The sequence below is a fragment of the Anolis carolinensis genome, unplaced genomic scaffold (assembly GCF_035594765.1).
Source record: "Anolis carolinensis isolate JA03-04 unplaced genomic scaffold, rAnoCar3.1.pri scaffold_8, whole genome shotgun sequence".
NCBI lineage: Eukaryota > Metazoa > Chordata > Lepidosauria > Squamata > Dactyloidae > Anolis > Anolis carolinensis.
The window spans coordinates 6,006,571-6,025,909 of NW_026943819.1; the positions used below are offsets into that span (position 1 = coordinate 6,006,571).

At 38.4% G+C, this 19,339-nt stretch overlaps 1 protein-coding gene and 1 non-coding gene across 11 annotated transcripts in view; both read left to right on the top strand.

Annotated features, from left to right (window-relative positions):
* Nucleotides 1–19,339, top strand: part of ank1 (ankyrin 1) — a 232,977-nt gene that overhangs the window by 94,869 nt on the left and 118,769 nt on the right. For all 10 annotated transcript variants that reach the window (XR_010000500.1, XM_062961437.1, XM_062961428.1 and 7 more), the window contains 2 exons: nucleotides 15,593–15,691; nucleotides 18,289–18,387. Coding sequence is in view for 9 of the 10 variants with exons in the window: in XM_062961437.1 (XP_062817507.1) it covers nucleotides 15,593–15,691; nucleotides 18,289–18,387 (198 nt within the window). In the remaining variant the exon portion in view is untranslated. The remainder of the gene's footprint in view (nucleotides 1–15,592; nucleotides 15,692–18,288; nucleotides 18,388–19,339) is intronic.
* mir2188 (microRNA mir-2188) lies at nucleotides 10,757–10,855 on the top strand. Its single transcript, NR_129929.1, has one exon. It is a non-coding gene; the product is annotated as a microRNA mir-2188 (primary transcript).

A 19,339-nucleotide genomic window follows, 5' to 3' on the forward strand; every position in this document is an offset into this window, starting at 1 on the left:
GGGCTGCTTTGGTGACACAGGAGATGATCTGCACCGAATGAATGCCTTCGGTTCTGGGGAAGGCACATTTCCTTTTGCACGCTATGAGGAAATGTGCATTTTCCCTCTAGAAAGATTTGCAAACAGGTTTGGATAGGAATCTAGTTGCATCATTCAATTATTTTCCCCAAAAGGAACTTGGGGACAAAGCTGTCTATAGACATCTGATCCTGGAAGCAGAGTCTTATTAGAAGAAAGATTACTGTATAATAATAATAATAATAATAATAATAATAATAATAATAATAATATCTCAGCCGGCATTTGGAAACAATAGACATTGACAAAATTACGATCTGCCAACTGCAAAAGGCCACCCTACTGGGATCTGCACGCATCATCCGAAAATACATCACACAGTCCTAGACACTTGGGAAGTGTTCGACTTGTGATTTTGTGATATGAAATCCAGCATATCTATCTTGTTTGCTGTGTCATAATAATAATAATAATAATAATAATAATAATAATAATAATAATAATAATAATAATAATGAAATCCAGCATATCTATCTTGTTTGCTGTGTCATAATAATAATAATAATAATAATAATGAACTCCAGCATATCTATCTTGTTTGCTGTGTCATAATAATAATAATAATAATAATAATAATAATAATAATAATAATGAAATCTGGCATATCTATCTTGTTTGCTGTGTCATAATAATAATAATAATAATAATAATAATAATAATAATAATAATATCTCAGCCGGCATTTGGAAACAATAGACATTGACAAAATTACGATCAGCCAACTGCAAAAGGCCACCCTACTGGGATCTGCACGCATCATCCGAAAATACATCACACAGTCCTAGACACTTGGGAAGTGTTCGACTTGTGATTTTGTGATATGAAATCCAGCATATCTATCTTGTTTGCTGTGTCATAATAATAATAATAATAATAATAATAATAATAATAATAATAATAATAATAATGAAATCCAGCATATCTATCTGGTTTGCTGTGTCATAATAATAATAATAATAATAAACTCCAGCATATCTATCTTGTTTGCTGTGTCATAATAATAATAATAATAATAATAATAATAATGAACTCCAGCATATCTATCTTGTTTGCTGTGTCATAATAATAATAATAATAATAATAATAATAATAATAATAATAATAATAATAATAATAATGAAATCCGGCATATCTATCTTGTTTGCTGTGTCATAATAATAATAATGATAATGATGATGATGATGATGATGAAATCCAGCATATCTATCTTGTTTGCTGTGTCATAATAAAATAAAAACTTTATTTATATACCGCCCTATCTCCCGGATGGGACTCAGAGCGGTTTCCAATCATAAAAACAACACATACATTACATAGCAGCATAATAACACATTATTAAACAAGGTAAACAATACAGTTATACAGCAATAAATAACACTTACACAACCTGATCAAGGGGACGGGAACCATAAACCCAATATATTAAAGTGTATCATTTCAGTATATACTTCAGTATAAGCCGAGGCACCTAATTTTATCACAAAAAAACCTGGGAAAATATTAACTCCAGTATAAGCCAAGAGTGGTAAATTTCAGAAATAAAAACAGATACCGATAGAATTACTTTGAGGCATCAGTAGTTTAAATGTTTTTGAATCTTTACATAAAACTGTAATTTCACATATGACTGTCCCACTCTGATTAAATCATTATTTTCATCTTCTTCAATGTAAATGTGCTTATGTATCCTTTTAATAATAATAGAGTGAAGTAATAAATGTAATAATAATAAATAGAGTAAAGTAATAAATGTAATAATAGAGTAAAATAATAAATGTATTAATAATAAAAAAATAGAGTAAAATAAATGTAAAAGTAACAATTATAGAGTAATAAATGTAATAATAATAATAGAGTAAAATAATAAATGTAATAATACCAATAATAATAGAGAAAAATAATAAATATACCTATATATACTCTAGTATAAGCTGACCAGGACCCTCACCTGAGTATAAGCTGAGGAGGGTTTTTTTCAGTCCTAAAAAAGGGCTGAAAAATTAGGCTTATGCTCGAGTATATACGGTAATATATGCCTGGTGCCTCTTCAAACTACAAACCCTAGCCTTATTGCTGGGACAGTTCTCAGTCTTTAAGCAAAGTTAGGAAATGGAGATTTGCTCCTTCTTTAGTTAGCTTTGAATAAGGAGTGATTACTCTTCTTTTCCATCGGTTTCTTTGGGCCTGTGTAATATTTCACGCCACTCTTCAGTTTCACTTACTTATTTAGTTGTTTCTGATTCATCTGATCCGTAACCAGAGGCTGACATGCATAATAAAAAGGAACACAATAAAACTCATAAGAAACTAAACTCTCACATGACAAAAATAAAAGCAGTAATGATCACAGTGTTTTATAAGGAGATGGTGAATATTAAAGAACCACAGATAAGGGACCGTTTCGGATAAAAACTCTAGCGTGTCGGGCAGATATTTCTAAGGAGAATAATAATAATAATAATAATAATAATAATAATAATAATAATACAGTAGAGTCTCACTTATCCAAGCTGGCCCGTTTAGCTTGGATAAGTGAGACTCTACTGTACCAAAATATCATGATATATTGAAAACATTGTCTACAAAAATGCGTTGGATAATCCAGAATGTTGGATAAGCGAGTGTTGGATAAGTGAGACTCTACTGTAATATGCTGTGTCCAGGTTGGTTCATCAAGTGCTCTGCGATGGCTGACTTCTCTGACTGAATTAGTCTGCAGTGCCTTTCATGTTCTGTGATTCGTGCAGGAAGCAGCCAGGCTTTGAAGCTGCAAGGCTAGTCAATGCTAATCAAGCTGAACAATTGCAACATTCATATAGACAAGAGTTCTTTCTCCCACCCTGGACATTCCACAGATATATAAACCCCACTTGCCTTGTGCTGGTACAGCTGTACCAGAAACTTCAACTTTATTTTCTTTTTGCAAAAGTTTGCAATCATAGGACAGGCCGCCTGTCAATCACCATTAAGTTTGGTTCCGCCCCTTGTTCAGGGCTCTGGGAGGGAAGGATCCATTTTTAAGTTAGTCTCACTTAGGAAGCTCAGCTATAGGACGTAGACCAGCTCGTCCCGTAGAAAAGCTTCATATCTACAGAACACCAGGGATAAAGACCGTCCGGGGATACAGAACAACAGCACAGAAACATCTGCAAGCCTTGGCTGGTAGGTCCACTCGACAACCAGATGCACTTGGAGTCGGCAGTGGGTCCCAGACCAGCTAGGCCCAGATATAGATAGCCTGGGAGGGGTTGTAAGAGGGTTTTCACAGTTATTCAAAGCCAATCACCTGTCCTGTGGGGACAAGACTCCTTGAAGATTTATTATTTGTTTGTCAATAAAGACTGTTATTTCTTTAAAGACTTCAAGGCCATCTTTTCAGGGAAATTCCTCAACAACCCTTCTTTAGGCCCCTGGCTTCCCGCTGGGCGTAAACCGTACGTCCTATATAATAGACAATCAGTCACAGGCCCAGCGCGTGACAGAACATGCCTAGTTACCAACAGACCTCACAACCTCTGAGGATGCCTGCCATAGATGTGGGCAAAACGTCAGGAGAAAATGCTTCAGGAATATGGCAATACAGCCTGGAAAACTCACAGCAAGCCAGCATCCCTCCATCCCAATGCACGGCTGTTGAAAATAAGGCTCCGCTCCCGGGCGAATTTCCTTCCTCTTCACTGGTCAGAAATAAACAGTTTTTCAATGCCCTCCTTGGCTTCTCATCACTTAATAGGACAGAAGGAGGGATTTAATTGGGTTGTGTTGCCTTTGGTGCATCCATCCAGGAATATCGGTTGTATGTTATCTCAAGGGCTGAACATGCATCTCAATGTGTTTCCATAAGTTGCTCGTTCCAGGCGAGAAAATCCGCCTTTCTCAGGTTGGATTTCTCTTCCTGAGAAGAAGAAGAAGGAGACACAAGGCTTTCGCTCGCTCGGCGGGGATTGACTTAATTGGAGCTTCTGCCGGGTCAATCTTTATTGCTGATCTTATTAAAAAGAGCACAGTGGCACTTTTTGAAAAGGCGTTTTACAGAGGGAACATGAGCTTTCAAAGGAGTTAATTGCCTACCTAATTGGAAAATTACAATTCCGGAAGCGGCGGCGATAGGGAAGCCTTCACAATCCAATAAAGCGCTTGGGTGGATCATTTCCAGCCCTGTTTTGTTTTTGAAGAAAAACCCTGCTTAACAAGGACAGAGAGACTCCGGTGGCGAAGTGTGTTAAAGCACTGAGCTGCTGAACTTGCAGATTGAAAGGTCCCAGGTTCAAATCCTGGGAGCGGAGTGAGCGCCCACTGTTAGCTCTAGCTTCTGCCAACCTAGCAGTTCGAAAACATGCCAATGTGAGTAGATCAATAGGTACCGCTCAGGCGGAAGGTAACGGCGCTCCATGCAGTCATGCCGGCCACATGACTTGGAGGAGTCTATGGACAACGCCGGCTCTTCGGCTTAGAAATGGAGATGAGCACCAACCCCCAGAGTCAGACATGACTGGACTTAAAGTCAAGGGAAACCTTTACCTAACAACTACAGGCAACACAGACAGAGATAAATGCAGTTTTTCCCATCTTATTTCCAGAATCTTGGAGGCTGTGCTTGACTCCTGCCATGCTGAGGAGCTTCTTCCCAATGGACGTCCTTAAGAGCGCCTTTTATTACCTCCCTGCTAAAAGCAGTACCTATTTATTTACTCACATTTCTGCTTTCGACCCACTAGGTGGGCAGGTGAACTGGTGCTAACGACGGGTGCTCACCCCAACCCGGGCTTAAACTCTCAATATTTTGATCGGCAGGATTTTTCTGCAGCACAGCAGTTTAACTCGCTGTGCTAATCCCAGCCCCTTATGTATGGCAGGGGATTGGACTAGATGGCCCATGGGGGAATTCCTGGCCTGGGGGAATCCTTTGTTCAGAGTCGTTAGCTGCCTCTGATTGATTCATGTCTGGAATTCTTCTGTTTTCAGAGTGTTGCTCTGGTTTTAATACCTGTATTAAAACATTCTAAAATCAGAACAGTACATAAGGAGCAGCACTTTGAAAACAGAAGAATTCCAGACATGAATCAATCAGGGACAGCTAACGACTCTGAACAAAGTTTTATTTATTTATTTATTTACATCACCCCGCCCTTTTCACCCGGAGGGACTCAGGGTGGCTTACAATAGTCGGCAAATTACGTTGCCCAAAATACATTCAATAAAACGACGACATATTAATAAACAATAAAACAGTACCACATCAATTAAAACTCTAATTAGACTCTATAAAACCATGAATTATAACATTCTTTCCCCCACCCTGGACCTTCCACAGATATATAAACCTTCCTTGCTTAGTTTCTCCATATACCTCACAACCTCGGAGGATGCCTGCCATAGATGTGTGTGAAACGTCAGGAGAGAATACTTCTGGAACATGGCCATAATACAGCCTGGAAAACACACAACAACCCTGTGATTCTAGCCATGAAAGCCTTCGACAACACAATACTCCTAATCTCATGCCAATGGTCAGTCTGTCTGACCGGACCTAAGCAAACATCCCGTGTTAAAGACAGGCCCATTCTTCTTTCCAGTGGAGCCTGCACTTGGAAACTTCTGGGTGGATGCTTTTGCTCATTATCCACAGGGAAGGAAAGAATCCATCTCTTAAGAGCCTCTCGGAGCACATTAATGTGACATTTCCCATGATGATGTGCTGAACGCAGAAGCAATAAGGACACAAGGGCCTGGCCCTATTAGGCGGAGCCATTGCCGTCCTCTCAAGCCAAGGAGCAAATGAAATATCCTGGACGAGCGCCTAATGCAACTGGAAAGCTGCAGGCCGCGTACGGGAACAGATCGATAAACTGAAGCCTGCAGGGCTTTTGCAAACTCCGTTGCTGTGCTGAGCAAGCCATGACCACTCTCCTGGCTCCTTCTTGGAAAAGAGCTGTGTTTAGACCAATGATGGGCAACCTTTTGCGCTTGGTGTGTCAAAATTCACCAAAAAAAAAACCTAGCATGACTTGGGTGATGTGTCACTTCAAGAAAATTAAATAATTAAATATAAATAACAAAAATTTATAATCTATATATATAAAAGAGTGATGGCATCAAAGCAGCAGACAAAACAACAAAAGTAAACACGCCACAACCTCAAAAATTGACAGCACAACCCCTCATCCATGCCTCTAGGTTGATACAACAAAAAGGAAAGAAAAATAAAGTCCTAATTAGAGGGAAAGGAATAATTGTTTTTATCCAATTACTGCCAGTTAGAAGGCTAAGCTCCACTCACTATGTCTCCTAGCAACCCACTCAGCCCAGGGGACCCTTTACCTTAACTACCACCAATTCCTCAATACTTTATTTCCCATACCACCATACTTTGCCACAGCAACACGTGGCCGGGCACAGCTAGTCTATATATATAAAAGAGTGATGGCATCAGGGCAGCGGACAAAACAACAAAACTACAGGCCCCCCAACCTCGAAATTTGACAACACAACCCATCATCCACGCGTCTAGGTTGATACAACAAAAAGAAAAGAAAAATAAAGTCCTAATTAGAGGGAGAGGAATAATTGTTTTTATCCAATTGCTGCCATTTAGAAGGCTAAGCTCCACTCACTATGTCTCCTAGCAACCCACTCAGCCCAGGGAACCCTTTACCTTAACTACCACCAATTCCTCAATACTTTATTTCCCATACCACCATACTTTACCACAGCAACGCGTTGCCGGGCACAGCTAGTCTATATATATAAAAGAGTGATGGCATCAGGGCAGCGGACAAAACAACAAAACTACAGGCCCCCCAACCTCGAAATTTGACAACACAACCCATCATTCATGGCTCTGGGTTGATACAACAAAAAGAAAAGAAAAATAAAGTCCTAATTACAGGGAGAGGAATAATAACTTTTATCCAATTGCTGCCAGTTTGAAGGCTAAGCTCCACCCACTTGGTCTCCTAGCAACCTACTCAGCCCAGGGGACAGGCACAGTTAGGCCTCACTTAGGCCTCTTCCACAGATTATCAGATTTGAACTGGATTATATGGCAGTGTAGACTCAAGACCCTTCCACACAGCTATATAACCCATTTATAATCTTATATTATCTGCTTTGAACTGGATTATCTTGACTCCACACTGCCATATAATCCACTTCAGTGTGCAGTCGGACACAACTGGACTTAATGTCAGGAGAAAACCTTTACCCTTTACCTTAACTACTACCAATTCCTCAATACTTTATTTCCCATACCACCAGACTTCGCCACAGCAACGCGTGGCCGGGCACAGCTAGTTGTAATATATAACTGTATTTAATAAATCAAAAACTATTTACTACCATTATTTCCATGTACAACCATCTATGGTACCTCTTGCAGTTTCCATGCTGATTTCTCTCTATTCTAGTGTCAATGTAGGTATGAATAATGAATAATCTATATATATAGAAAAGTGATGGCATCACAGCAGCAGACAAAATAACAAAAGTAAACACCCCACAACCTCAAAAATTGACAGCACAACCCCTCATCCATGCCTCTAGGTTGATACAACAAAAAGGAAAGAAAAATAAAGTCCTAATTAGAGGGAGAGGAATAATTTTTTTTATCCAATTGCTGCCAGTTAGAAGGCTAAGCTCCGCCCACTTGGTCTCCTAGCAACCCACTCAGCCCAGGGGACCCTTTACCTTAACTACCACCAATTCCTCAATACTTTATTTCCCATATCACCATACTTTACCACAGCAATGTGTTGCCGGGCACAGCTAGTCTATATATATAAAAGAGTGATGGCAACAGGGCAGCGGACAAAACAACAAAACTACAGGCCCCCCAACCTCGAAATTTGACAACACAACCATCATTCATGGCTCTGGGTTGATACAACAAAAAGAAAAGAAAAATAAAGTCCTAATTACAGGGAGAGGAATAATAGCTTTTATCCAATTGCTGCCAGTTTGAAGGCTAAGCTCCACCCACTTGGTCTCCTAGCAACCTACTCAGCCCAGGGGACAGGCACAGTTAGGCCTCACTTAGGCCTCTTCCACAGATTATCAGATTTGAACTGGATTATATGGCAGTGTAGACTCAAGACCCTTCCACACAGCTATATAACCCAGAAGGCTAAGCTCCACTCACTATGTCTCCTAGCAACCCACTCAGCCCAGGGAACCCTTTACCTTAACTACCACCAATTCCTCAATACTTTATTTCCCATACCACCATACTTTGCCACAGCAACGCGTGGACGGGCACAGCTAGTATAATAATAATGTAATAGTAATCATATGATAATATACTACAATAATAATAGAATGATATAATTATATATATATATATATATATATATACATACACACACACACACATATATATATAAATGTAATGTTCATAATTCCCATGGAGTAAACAACAAAACCACTCGACCAAATCACACCGAATTTGGCCACAAAAGACATAGTCATCCAATCAATCTGCATGCAGCAGCGTGTCACCAAAAATGGCTAGGCGTGTCAGTGCTGACACGCATGTGATAGGTTGGCCATCACTGGTTTAGACCCACCGTGACCCCCAGAAATTGGAACAATTTTATGTCCCAGAACCAGAAGCAAAAATGTGTGCAGTTTCTGAGTCGAGACACCAAGGACTAAAAACAAAAGCCTACAGTGAACCATGTTGTCGAAGGCTTTCATGGCCGGAATCACAGGGTTGTTGTGTGTTTTCCAGGCTGTATGGTCATGTTTCAGAAGTATTCTCTCCTGACGTTTCACCCACCTCTAGGGCACGCATCCTCGGATGGAGAAACTAAGCAAGGAAGGTTTCTATATTCGTGGAAGGTCCAGGGCGGGAGAAAGAACTTTTGTCTGTTGGAGGCCAGTGTGAATGTTGTAATTAATCACCTTGATTAGCATTAAATGGCCTTCCAAGCTTCTTGTCCTGGCCTGGGGGAATCCTTTGTTCAGAGTCGTTAGCTGCCCCTGATTGATTCATGTCTGGGATTCTTCTGTTTTCAGAATGTTGCTCCTTATTTACTGTTCAGTTTTTGGAGTTTTTTAAAATACTGGTAGCCAGATTTTGTTCATTTTAATTTTCATTAGAAGTATTGTTAGGAGAGGATTTGGCACGAGTATTGTCGAGCCAAAAAGATCGCTTAGGATATCCTTCATTGTAAATGGCAAAGCAAGACAGGTGTGTCCTTTGTGAGGGGAATTACAGATATATCCTCCGCAATGATCCTAAAACTACAGGAGACACATCCGGAAGGCATGACGGTCATTTTGACAAAGGCTAGCCAACCATTGGGCAAAACTAGATGAGTACTTTAGTCAGCAGATACTAGAGAGTGGATTTGGAGAAACAGAAGATTGTTGTTACGAAAAAGTAGGCTGGGCCATATCATTGGCTCTGCTGACTCCAAGCCTGATGCCTCCATTGTGCAGCCTTGTTGCCAATGTTGACATAGGGTTCAGCTGACCTGATCATTGTAGGATCAGTCCTGCCGTTTGCTCTTTGCCGCAGGAAACAAAAGCCCTGGGAATCCCTCCCCTTGTCCCTCTGCATAAGCTAATAATAATAATAATAATAATAATAATAATAATAATAATAATAATAATAATAAATTATTTTTGTATCCCGCCAGCCATCTCCCCGAAGGGACTCGGGGCAGCTAACACCGGGCCAAGCCCAAAACAAAACAAGGTATAAACACCACCGGGCTGTGGCGCAGGCTGGTGAGCAGCCTGCTGCAATAAATCACTCTGACCATGAGGTCATGAGTTCGAGGCCAGCCTGTGGTGGGGTGAGCACCCGTCAATTAAAAAATAAAAAAATAGCCCCTGCTTGTTGCTGACCTAGCAACCTGAAAGATAGTTGCATCTATCAAGTAGGAAATAAGGTACCACTTATAAAGTGGGGAGACAAATGTAACTAATTTACGACGTTGGAATGAGGAAGTGCCGTCACAGTGGATGATGAAGTAGCTGCTCCTCCCTGTGGCCAGAATTGAATATCCCCTCAGGAGAAGGTTAAATTGCCTCTGCGTCTGTCTCTGTCTCAGTTCTATGTGTATATGGGCATTGAATGTTTGCCCTATATGTATATAATGTGATCCGCCCTGAGTCCCCTTCGGGGTGAGAAAGAAGGGCGGAATATAAAAATCCTGTAAATAAATAATAAAATCAATAAATAATATAAAGCAAAACAATAACAATATAACAATAAAATAAAAACAGGTACATAGAGCTTGCTTTCCACATTCATGAGTTTTACATTTGCCGTTTTGATTAGTGCCAAGTTTGCACCAAAGTTGAGCCTGTGTGCGAACCCAATGATAAGAGTTGACATAAGTTGGCTTGAAGGCACATAACCTCAACAGATAATTTCCACAGTTTGACTGTTCTGTAAACTCTTGTATGTTATTCACTTAACAGCTGTGGGTCCATGGACTGTAATAAAGTTATGATCATTGTTAGCGGATGGGAGAAGCAGCAAGGAGGGATAATGTTCTGCCATTGTGTGCCTGAATTCTGTACCCATGTCTGCGTCTACATCAGATTGTGCATCCTACCCCGCCGCTTGCGAGTTGTCTTGACTGCCTACCTTTTGTGGGAAATTCTGTGAAGACCGGGCTGCCTTCCCGCCATCCTCCCACGATCGCATCCTTGCCTTTTCCATCTTGGGGGACATCATCACACTTGTGGTCAAGGTCCAACCTCACGTGTCCTGTATGCGATAAAAGAGGGATGCGTGTGGTCAGACCTAGCCCACAAGCCCTGTATGCTCCTCACACACAGCCGAGCGAGGCCATAGCATCCCATCCGGTCGCCATCTTCACCAGCCTGGGTTCCATCCATCCATCCATCCATCTCCTCCTCCTCTTCCTCATCACCATCGGCGGTCAAGCATTTATATTTTGCATCTGTCATATATCACTGGACAACAGGGAGAAAAGGACTCCAGCTACTTTTCAAATGTCTGGATCTAGCTGGGAGGAAATAAGGTTTGAGTGTGAACATAAATGCAGAGCTTGCAGTTGTTTGCTGGAGCAGAGGATTGCTTTCATGCATTAAATTATATAGTGTTTGTATTAGGTTTATACAGTAGAGCAGGGGTCCCCAAACTTTTTAAGCAGAGGGCCGGTCCACAATCCTTCAGACTGTGGAGGGGCCGAATTATAATTTGGAAAAAAAATTCCTATGCACACTGCACATGTCTTATTTGTAGTGCAAAACAACAACAACAATGAAAGAAAAATACAATATTTAAAAATGAAAACAATTTTAACCAACATAATTCTATCAGGATTTCAATGGAAAGTGTGGACCTGCTTCTGGCCAATGAGACAGTCAAGTTAATTAGGGTTGTTGTTGTTGTTGTTGTTGTGTGCCTTCAAGTCATGTCAGACTTTGGGCGAGCCTGAGTCTAAAATTATTCCTTTATTTATTTACTACATTTATTTACTACATTTATACCCCACCCTTCTCACCCCGAAGGGGACTCAGAGCAGCTGTATGTACATACAATATATTATATTATTAGCATAGCACAATATTAGCATTATATATTACTATACATTGAACTATACCACTATACTGTATTATTATATGTAATATATAACATACAAATTAATATTATTATATTGTATTATTATTAGTATTATATTGTATAACATTATAATATTTTTATCAATATTATATGTATATATATTATATTATTAAAACTGATATAAAATATTATATTATAAAACAGAGGGTAGGGGCCAGGTAAATGACCTTGGAGGGCCGCATCCGGCCCCCGGGCCTTAGTTTGGGGACCCCTGCAGTAGAGTCTCACTTATCCAACATAAATGGGCCGGCAGAATGTTGGATAGGCGAATATGTTGGATAATAAGAAGGCATTAAGGAAAAGCCTATTAAACATCAAATTAGGTTATGATTTTACAAATGAAGCACCAAAACATCATGTTAGACAACAAATTCAGCAGAAAAAGTAGTTCAATACGCAGTAATGCCATGTAGTAATTATTGTATTTATGAATTTAGCACCAAAATATCACGATATATTGAAAATATTGACTACAAAAATGCGTTGGATAATCCAGAACGTTGGATAAGCGAGTGTTGGATAAGTGAGACTCTACTGTATATGCATAGCTGTTAGGTTATGATATGGTTAGATATTGGAGCAGAATAGCCAAAAACAGAGAAGACTAGGCGTTTATTTGAGCAGAGGTGAAAAAAGACAAATAACCAGCCCCCCTTTCCCTTTAAAGAGTCATGTGCATAAAATAAGCATCGGAGACACCAAAATTAAAATACAGTAGAGTCTTACTTATCGAACACTCGCTTATCCAATGTTCTGGATTATCCAACACATTTTTGTAGTCACTGTTTTGAATACATCATGATATTTTGGTGCTAAATTCGTAAATACAGTACAGTAGAGTCTCACTTATCCAACATAAACGGGCCGGCAGAATGTTGGATAAGCGAGTATGTTGGATAATAAGAAGAGATTAAGAAAAAGCCTATTAAACATCAAAATAGGTTATGTTTTTACAAATTAAGCACCAAAACATCATGTTATACAACAAATTTGATAGAAAAAGTAGTTCAATATACAATAATGCTACGTAGTAATTACTATATTTATGAATTTAGCACAAAAATATCATGATGTATTGAAAACATTGACTACAAAAATGCGTTGGATAATCCAGAACGTTGGATAAGCGAGTGTTGGATAAGTGAGACTCTACTGTAATTACTACATAGCATTACTGCGCACTGAACTACTTTTTCTGTCAAATTTGTTGTATAACATAATGTTTTGGTGCTTAATTTGTAAAATCATAACCTAATTTGATGTTTAATAGGCTTTTCCTTAATGCCTCCTTATTATCCAACATGTTCGCTTATCCAACATTCTGTCTGCCCGTTTATGTTGGATAAGTGAGACTCTACTGTAGTAAAAGTATTTTTACTTACAAGCATGTATGAGGTTGGTCATACAGGTAAAACATCTTAGTTCCAAAGAATATAGTTCAGGATACAGGAAAATATATCATAGGCCGGGATCATGCATGGCCTATCTTCATCAGGATACTACATCTCTCTAAACATCGTGGAAAGTAGAAGAGTGGTAGAAAAGTGTGTGTGCTCGTGTGTTTGAGAACAAAGAAAGCCCCCTTTATATACCCAAATCCTAATGTCTACGTGACTAGTGGCATGTTCACAAAGGATGCTCCCTAGGTGCCATAAAACTTGGAATGCAAGTTACTACAAACAGGCAAGGCAAACTACATAAACCATACTACTTTAAATGCATGCATGATTGCTAGAAATCCCAACAGTTTGGAGATCGATTGGGACAAACAGACATGTCACTGGTATTATTTCAAACCAATGTTAACATTAACCTCTGCTCTGCAACTGTGTGTCATGATCTCCGATCTTTGACAAATTACAGATGCCAGCCATAAAACCTTAATTACCCTCTGGTATGCAACAGCCCCTATATAAGTGGGCCAAAGAGAAGGTTCTGGTACAGTAGAGTCTCACTAATCCAAGCTAAACGGGCCGGCAGAAGCTTGGATAAGCGAATATCTTGGATTATAAGGACTGATCAAGGAAAAGCCTATTAAACATCAAATTAGATTATGATTTTACAAATTAAGCACCAAAACTTCATGTTATACAACAAATTTGACAGAAAAAGTAGTTCAATACGCAGTAATGTTATGTTGTAATTACTGTATTTACGAATTTAGCACCAAAATATCACGATATATTGGAAACATTGACTACAAAAATGGCTTGGATTATCCAGAGGCTTGGACAAGCGAGGCTTGGATTAGTGAGACTCTACTGTATTCGGTACAATAAAATCTGTTGGAATCTACCAGCGTGTGTCTCGGTGCTTTTTCCCGTGGAAGACTGACCCACAGCACAACTGGGAGAAGAGAACACGACACTGTGGTTCACATATGTTATTGTTCTTATTCAAAAGTCAGTTTTGAATTATGGCAACCTTACGAATGAGAGAATGTCAAGATAGCAACAGTCCTGCAGACTCAGGATTGTGGCTCATTTGACTGAATCAGTGCGCCTGTAACGCAGCGTTATTTTTTCCTACCAAGTTTAACATTTCCATGCATTATCATCTTTTCTAGTGAGTTGCATCATCTCACAACGCGTCCAGAGTACAATAGCCTTAGTTTAATTATTTTGGATGCTAGAGAGAGTTGAGCAATGCTGTCTCAGTTATTGTTGTTTGCCTTCAAGTCATGTTCAGCTCACGGCGATCCTAAGGCAGCTCTATTATGGGGTTTTGTGAAATTGAGAGTATGTGACCTACCTAAAGTAATCTAGTGTGTTTCAATGACCAAGTGGGGAATCAAACTCCGGTCTCGGACTGCTACATGATTCTTATTGTTTCCAAAGCTGGAACCGGCAGCAGAAAGAGCTGAGTCCATAACTATTCATTTGAGATGCCTTCAACATTGAATTGGTTTGGTTAATAGCAGAGATTAGTTAAAGGCAAAATAAATTAGAAGATTAAGGGACTTCTTTATTTTTAAAAGAATTATTTTCTGTGATTATATAATACTATGCTGTGGCATTGTCTGGTGGTGTTGGTGAGAAATTGTTGAGGTAGTGGTGGTATTGAATGTCTGTTGTATGGTTGTCTTTATGTTTAGTATGCACACTGAAGTGGATTATATGGCAGTGTGGACTCAAGATAATCCAGTTCAAAGCAGATAATATAAGATTCTAAATAGGTTATATAGCTGTTTGGAAGGGCCTTGAGTCTACACTGCCATATAATCCAGTTAAAATCTGATAATCTGTGGAAGAGGCCTAACTGTGCCTGTCCCCTGGGCTGAGTAGGTTGCTAGGAGACCCAGTGGGTGGAGCTTAGCCTTCAAACTGGCAGCAATTGGATAAAAAGTATTATTCATCTCCCTGTAATTAGGACTTTATTTTTGTTTTCTTTTTGTTGTATCAACCTAGAGCCGTGAATGATGTGTTGTGTTGTCAAATTTCGAGGTTGGGGGGCCTGTAGTTTTGTTGTTTTGTCCGCTGCCCTGATGCCTTCACTCTTTTATATATATAGAAGCAAAGAAGAGAAAAATATTATAATTTTAATCTGTCTGAAAGTTTGTCATGGTACATTTGATACATTAATGCTCTGGCTTTGCTCATTGCGTGGTTTTCCAAACTTTTATCAGCTTATGTGATTATCTGATATTTCTCAATACCTCAATGTTATAGATAACATTATTTCTTTCAGAATCGATGACTGGGAAGATGGCACATTGTACGCATGTTTTCCTTATTATTATTCATGCACACGTACCTTAGTTCATCATGATGTAGCTGATGTTGTGGATGAAAACTCTTGCCTTTAATATTCAGTTGCATGGTTTTTCAGCACCTTTCCTGCCTAAATCTCCTGGAAGGCCCTGTAACATATGAGATGACAAATACAATCTAACCCATGTTCTCCTTTTTCTAGAATGGGTTAAATGCTTTGCACCTGGCCTCCAAGGAGGGGCATGTGAAGATGGTGGCGGAGTTGTTGCACAAGGAGATTGTTCTGGAAACCACCACAAAGGTAAGGCTCGTTCACATGAAATCATAGAAGCATTGAGTCCTAAAGTTGGAAAGGACCCCAAGAACAATCTAATTCATCCCCCAACATTCAAATATTAAACTTTAAATGCTGAAGGCATATCTATATTATGGAATTACTGTATATTTTTGAGTCTAATGCGCCATCGAATCTAATGCACTCCTCATTTTTCAAAAGCCTGAAACCAGGAAAAATATTTGTGCAGCGGCAAAAAGTGCACTGTTTGTCATTTGTCCAAAAAAGATGTGCATTACAGTTTATTTGTTTATTTATTTATTTAAATTATTTATACCCTGCCCTTCTCACCCGAGGGGACTCAGGGCGGCTTACAAGTGGCAATTGATGCCGTTACACTGTTACACAATGAACTAAAACGTTAAAACAGTTAAAACAGTCATAAAATACAATATACAAAGTTTAAAACAATGCAAAGTGCTTATGCCATTTATCCACCAGACCTTATACAAGAGCCGTAATTCAGACCGCTGCCTACTTAGAATTCCTTCTTTAAATACAAAAGTTTTAGAGCACCAACATTTCCAGCAATGGAAAAGAAAACTATGCTTTAGATTGAATCCACTTTGCCTTGGCTGGTGTTAACAAAATCAGCTATCTGTCACCAAGGGGCAGTGTAGGCCCGTTGCCCAGCACTCCATGCTATTTTGAAAGCCAGGAAAAACATGACCAAGTTTGAAGGCAATAGCAGAGTTTTATTCACCTGGCCAGATGGATGACAGAACAGCGTAATCACCAAAAGAGCGGATATAATTCAATACTGAAAAATGCAGCACGTTTTATAAAGTTTAGCAGCTATTCAAACCTCCCACCTCTATGGTCTGGGCTACATCCTGCCAAACCAGTTTAAATAATTAGATGAACCTCCCAGGAATGTTTGGGATTTGACTGGGAGTGAACTTGGCTGAGACTCAGTCAAGCTATTATTATTATTATTATTATTATTATTATTAGAGGAGGGGGTTGATTTTTTGATAAAAATGGGGGCTGTAGTTTTACACAACCATGAGCCTTCTCTGCCAAAGAATGCTGATGCCTCACCAAACTACAAATCCCAGCATCGTGTAGCATTGAATCGTGGTAATTTACTGTATATACTCGAGTATAAGCCTAGTTTTTCAGCCCTTTTTTAAAGACTGAAAAAGCCCCCCTCGGCTTATACTCAGCTGAGGGTTCTGGTTGGCTCATATTTGGGTCAGCTTATACTCGAGAATATATGGTACATTTATTATTTTTCTCTATTATTATTATTGGATTTATTATTTTACTCTATTATTGTTGTTACTTTTACATTTATTTTACTCTATTTTTATTATTAATACATTTATTATTTCACTCTGATCTTATTATTATTGCATTATTATTGCATTCACTATTATTATTGGTATTGTTACATTTATTATTTTACTCTATTAATTATTATTATTAGAGTTATTATTTTACTCTATTGTTGTTGTTACTTTTAAATTTATTTTACTCTATTTTTATTATTATTAATACAGTACAGTCTCACTTATCCAACACTCGCTTATCCAATGTTCTGGATTATCCAACGCATTTTTGTAGTCAATGTTTTCAATACATTGTGATATTTTGGTGCTAAATTCATAAATACAGTAATTACTACATATCATTACTGCGTATTGAACTACTTTTTCTGTCAAATTTGTTGTTAAACATGATGTTTTGGTGCTTAATTTGTAAAATCATAACCTAATTTGATGTGTAATAAGCTTTTCCTTAGTCCCTCCTAATTATCCAACATATTCGTTTATCCAATGTTCTGCCGGCCCGTTTGGATAAGTGGATATGTTGGATAAGTGAGACTCTACTGTACATTTGTTTTTTTACTCTATTTATTATATGTATTATTTTCCTGTATTTATTATTATTATTATTATTATTATTACATGTATTATTTTACTCTATTATTATTAAAAGGATACATAAGCCCATTTACATTGAAGAAGATGAGAATCATGATTTGCTCAGAGTTGGACAGTCTTCTCTGAAATTTGAGCTTGATGTAAATATTCAAAAACATTTGACCTACTGATGCCTCAATTAATGTAGTTTTATTGGTATCTATTTTTATTTCTGAGATTTACCACCCTCGGCTTATACTGGAGTCAATGTTTTCCCAGGTTCTTTGTGGTAAAATTAGGTGCCTCGGCTTATATTCGGGTCGGCTTATACTCGAGTATATACGGTAATTAGAGATGGCGTCCCTCAAATAGTGGCTCCAGGTGCAGCTCCTAATGCAGTTTCCCCTATTGCTTTGACTCTATGATGCAAATCTAATTGGAGCCTTACCTTTGCCCAAAATATTTCACCAAAAAAGCTGAGCATTAGATTCAAACAAATCGGTTGATACTTTTGCCTCTTTGTGTCCAGGTTGATAGAAAGGTGCCTGAAGGCCTTGATAGCACTTTCCCCAAAGGTTTCCCGGTTTTGTTTTGTTTTTATCATTAAATTGCTATGCAAGCAATCTAATGTAGATGCATTTGTGCCAAGCAAGGTTAAATTGCCTTTGTTGTTTGTCTCCCACATGATGTCCGTTACAGAAAGGGAACACGGCATTGCACATTGCTGCCCTTGCGGGGCAAGAAGACGTGGTGCGGGAACTGGTGAACTTCGGGGCAAATGTCAATGCACAGTCACAGGTGAGTGGCAATAATAATAATAATAATAATAATAGTTTTACTCACTTCTCAGGGCTCAAGGTGAGGTACAGCAGAATTCAAATGTACTACCATGAAATACATACATATACTAGCTGTGCCCGGCCACGCGTTGCTGTGGCAAAGTGGTGGTGGTATTGGTTAAAAATTGTTGTGGATTTTTTATTTGATGTTATTTTTATTTTTTAATTGATTTTATTGTAAGTTATCTTTTTATTATATTTTATTATTTCCTTGTATTATTTTTAGTTATATTCTGTTATAATAGTATTTTATTGTATTAATTTTTTAGTGTTTTTTTATTATTTTTTATTGGGTTGCTGGGAGACCAAGTGGGCAGAGCTTAGCCCTCTAACTGGCAACAATTGGATAAAAACAATTATTCCTCTCCCTCTAATTAGGACTTTATTTTTCTTTTCTTTTTGTTGTATCAACCTAGAGCCGTGGATGATGGGCTGTGTTGTCAAATTTCAAGGTTGGGGGGCCTGTAGTTTTGTTGTTTTGTCCAGTGCCCTGATTCCATCACTCTTTTATATATACTAGCTGTGCTCAGCCAAGCGTTGCTGTAGCAAAGTCGTGGTGATATTGGTTAAAAGTTGTTGTGGAATTTTTATTTGACGTTATTTGTATTTTTTAAATTAATTTTATTGTAACTTATCTTTTTATTTTTTATATTTTATTATTTTGTTGTATTATTTTAGTTATTTTGTTATAGTATTTTATTGTATTAATTTTTAGTGTTTTTAATTATTTTTATTGTATTATTTGTATTTATTTTATTTTTTATTCTTTTATTAACACTGGGCTGAGTGGGTTGCTAGGAGACCAAGTGGGCGGAGCTTAGCCTTCCAAGTGGCAGCAATTGGATAAAAACAATTATTGCTCTCCCTCTAAGTAGGACTTTATTTTTATTTTATTTTTGTTGTATCAACCT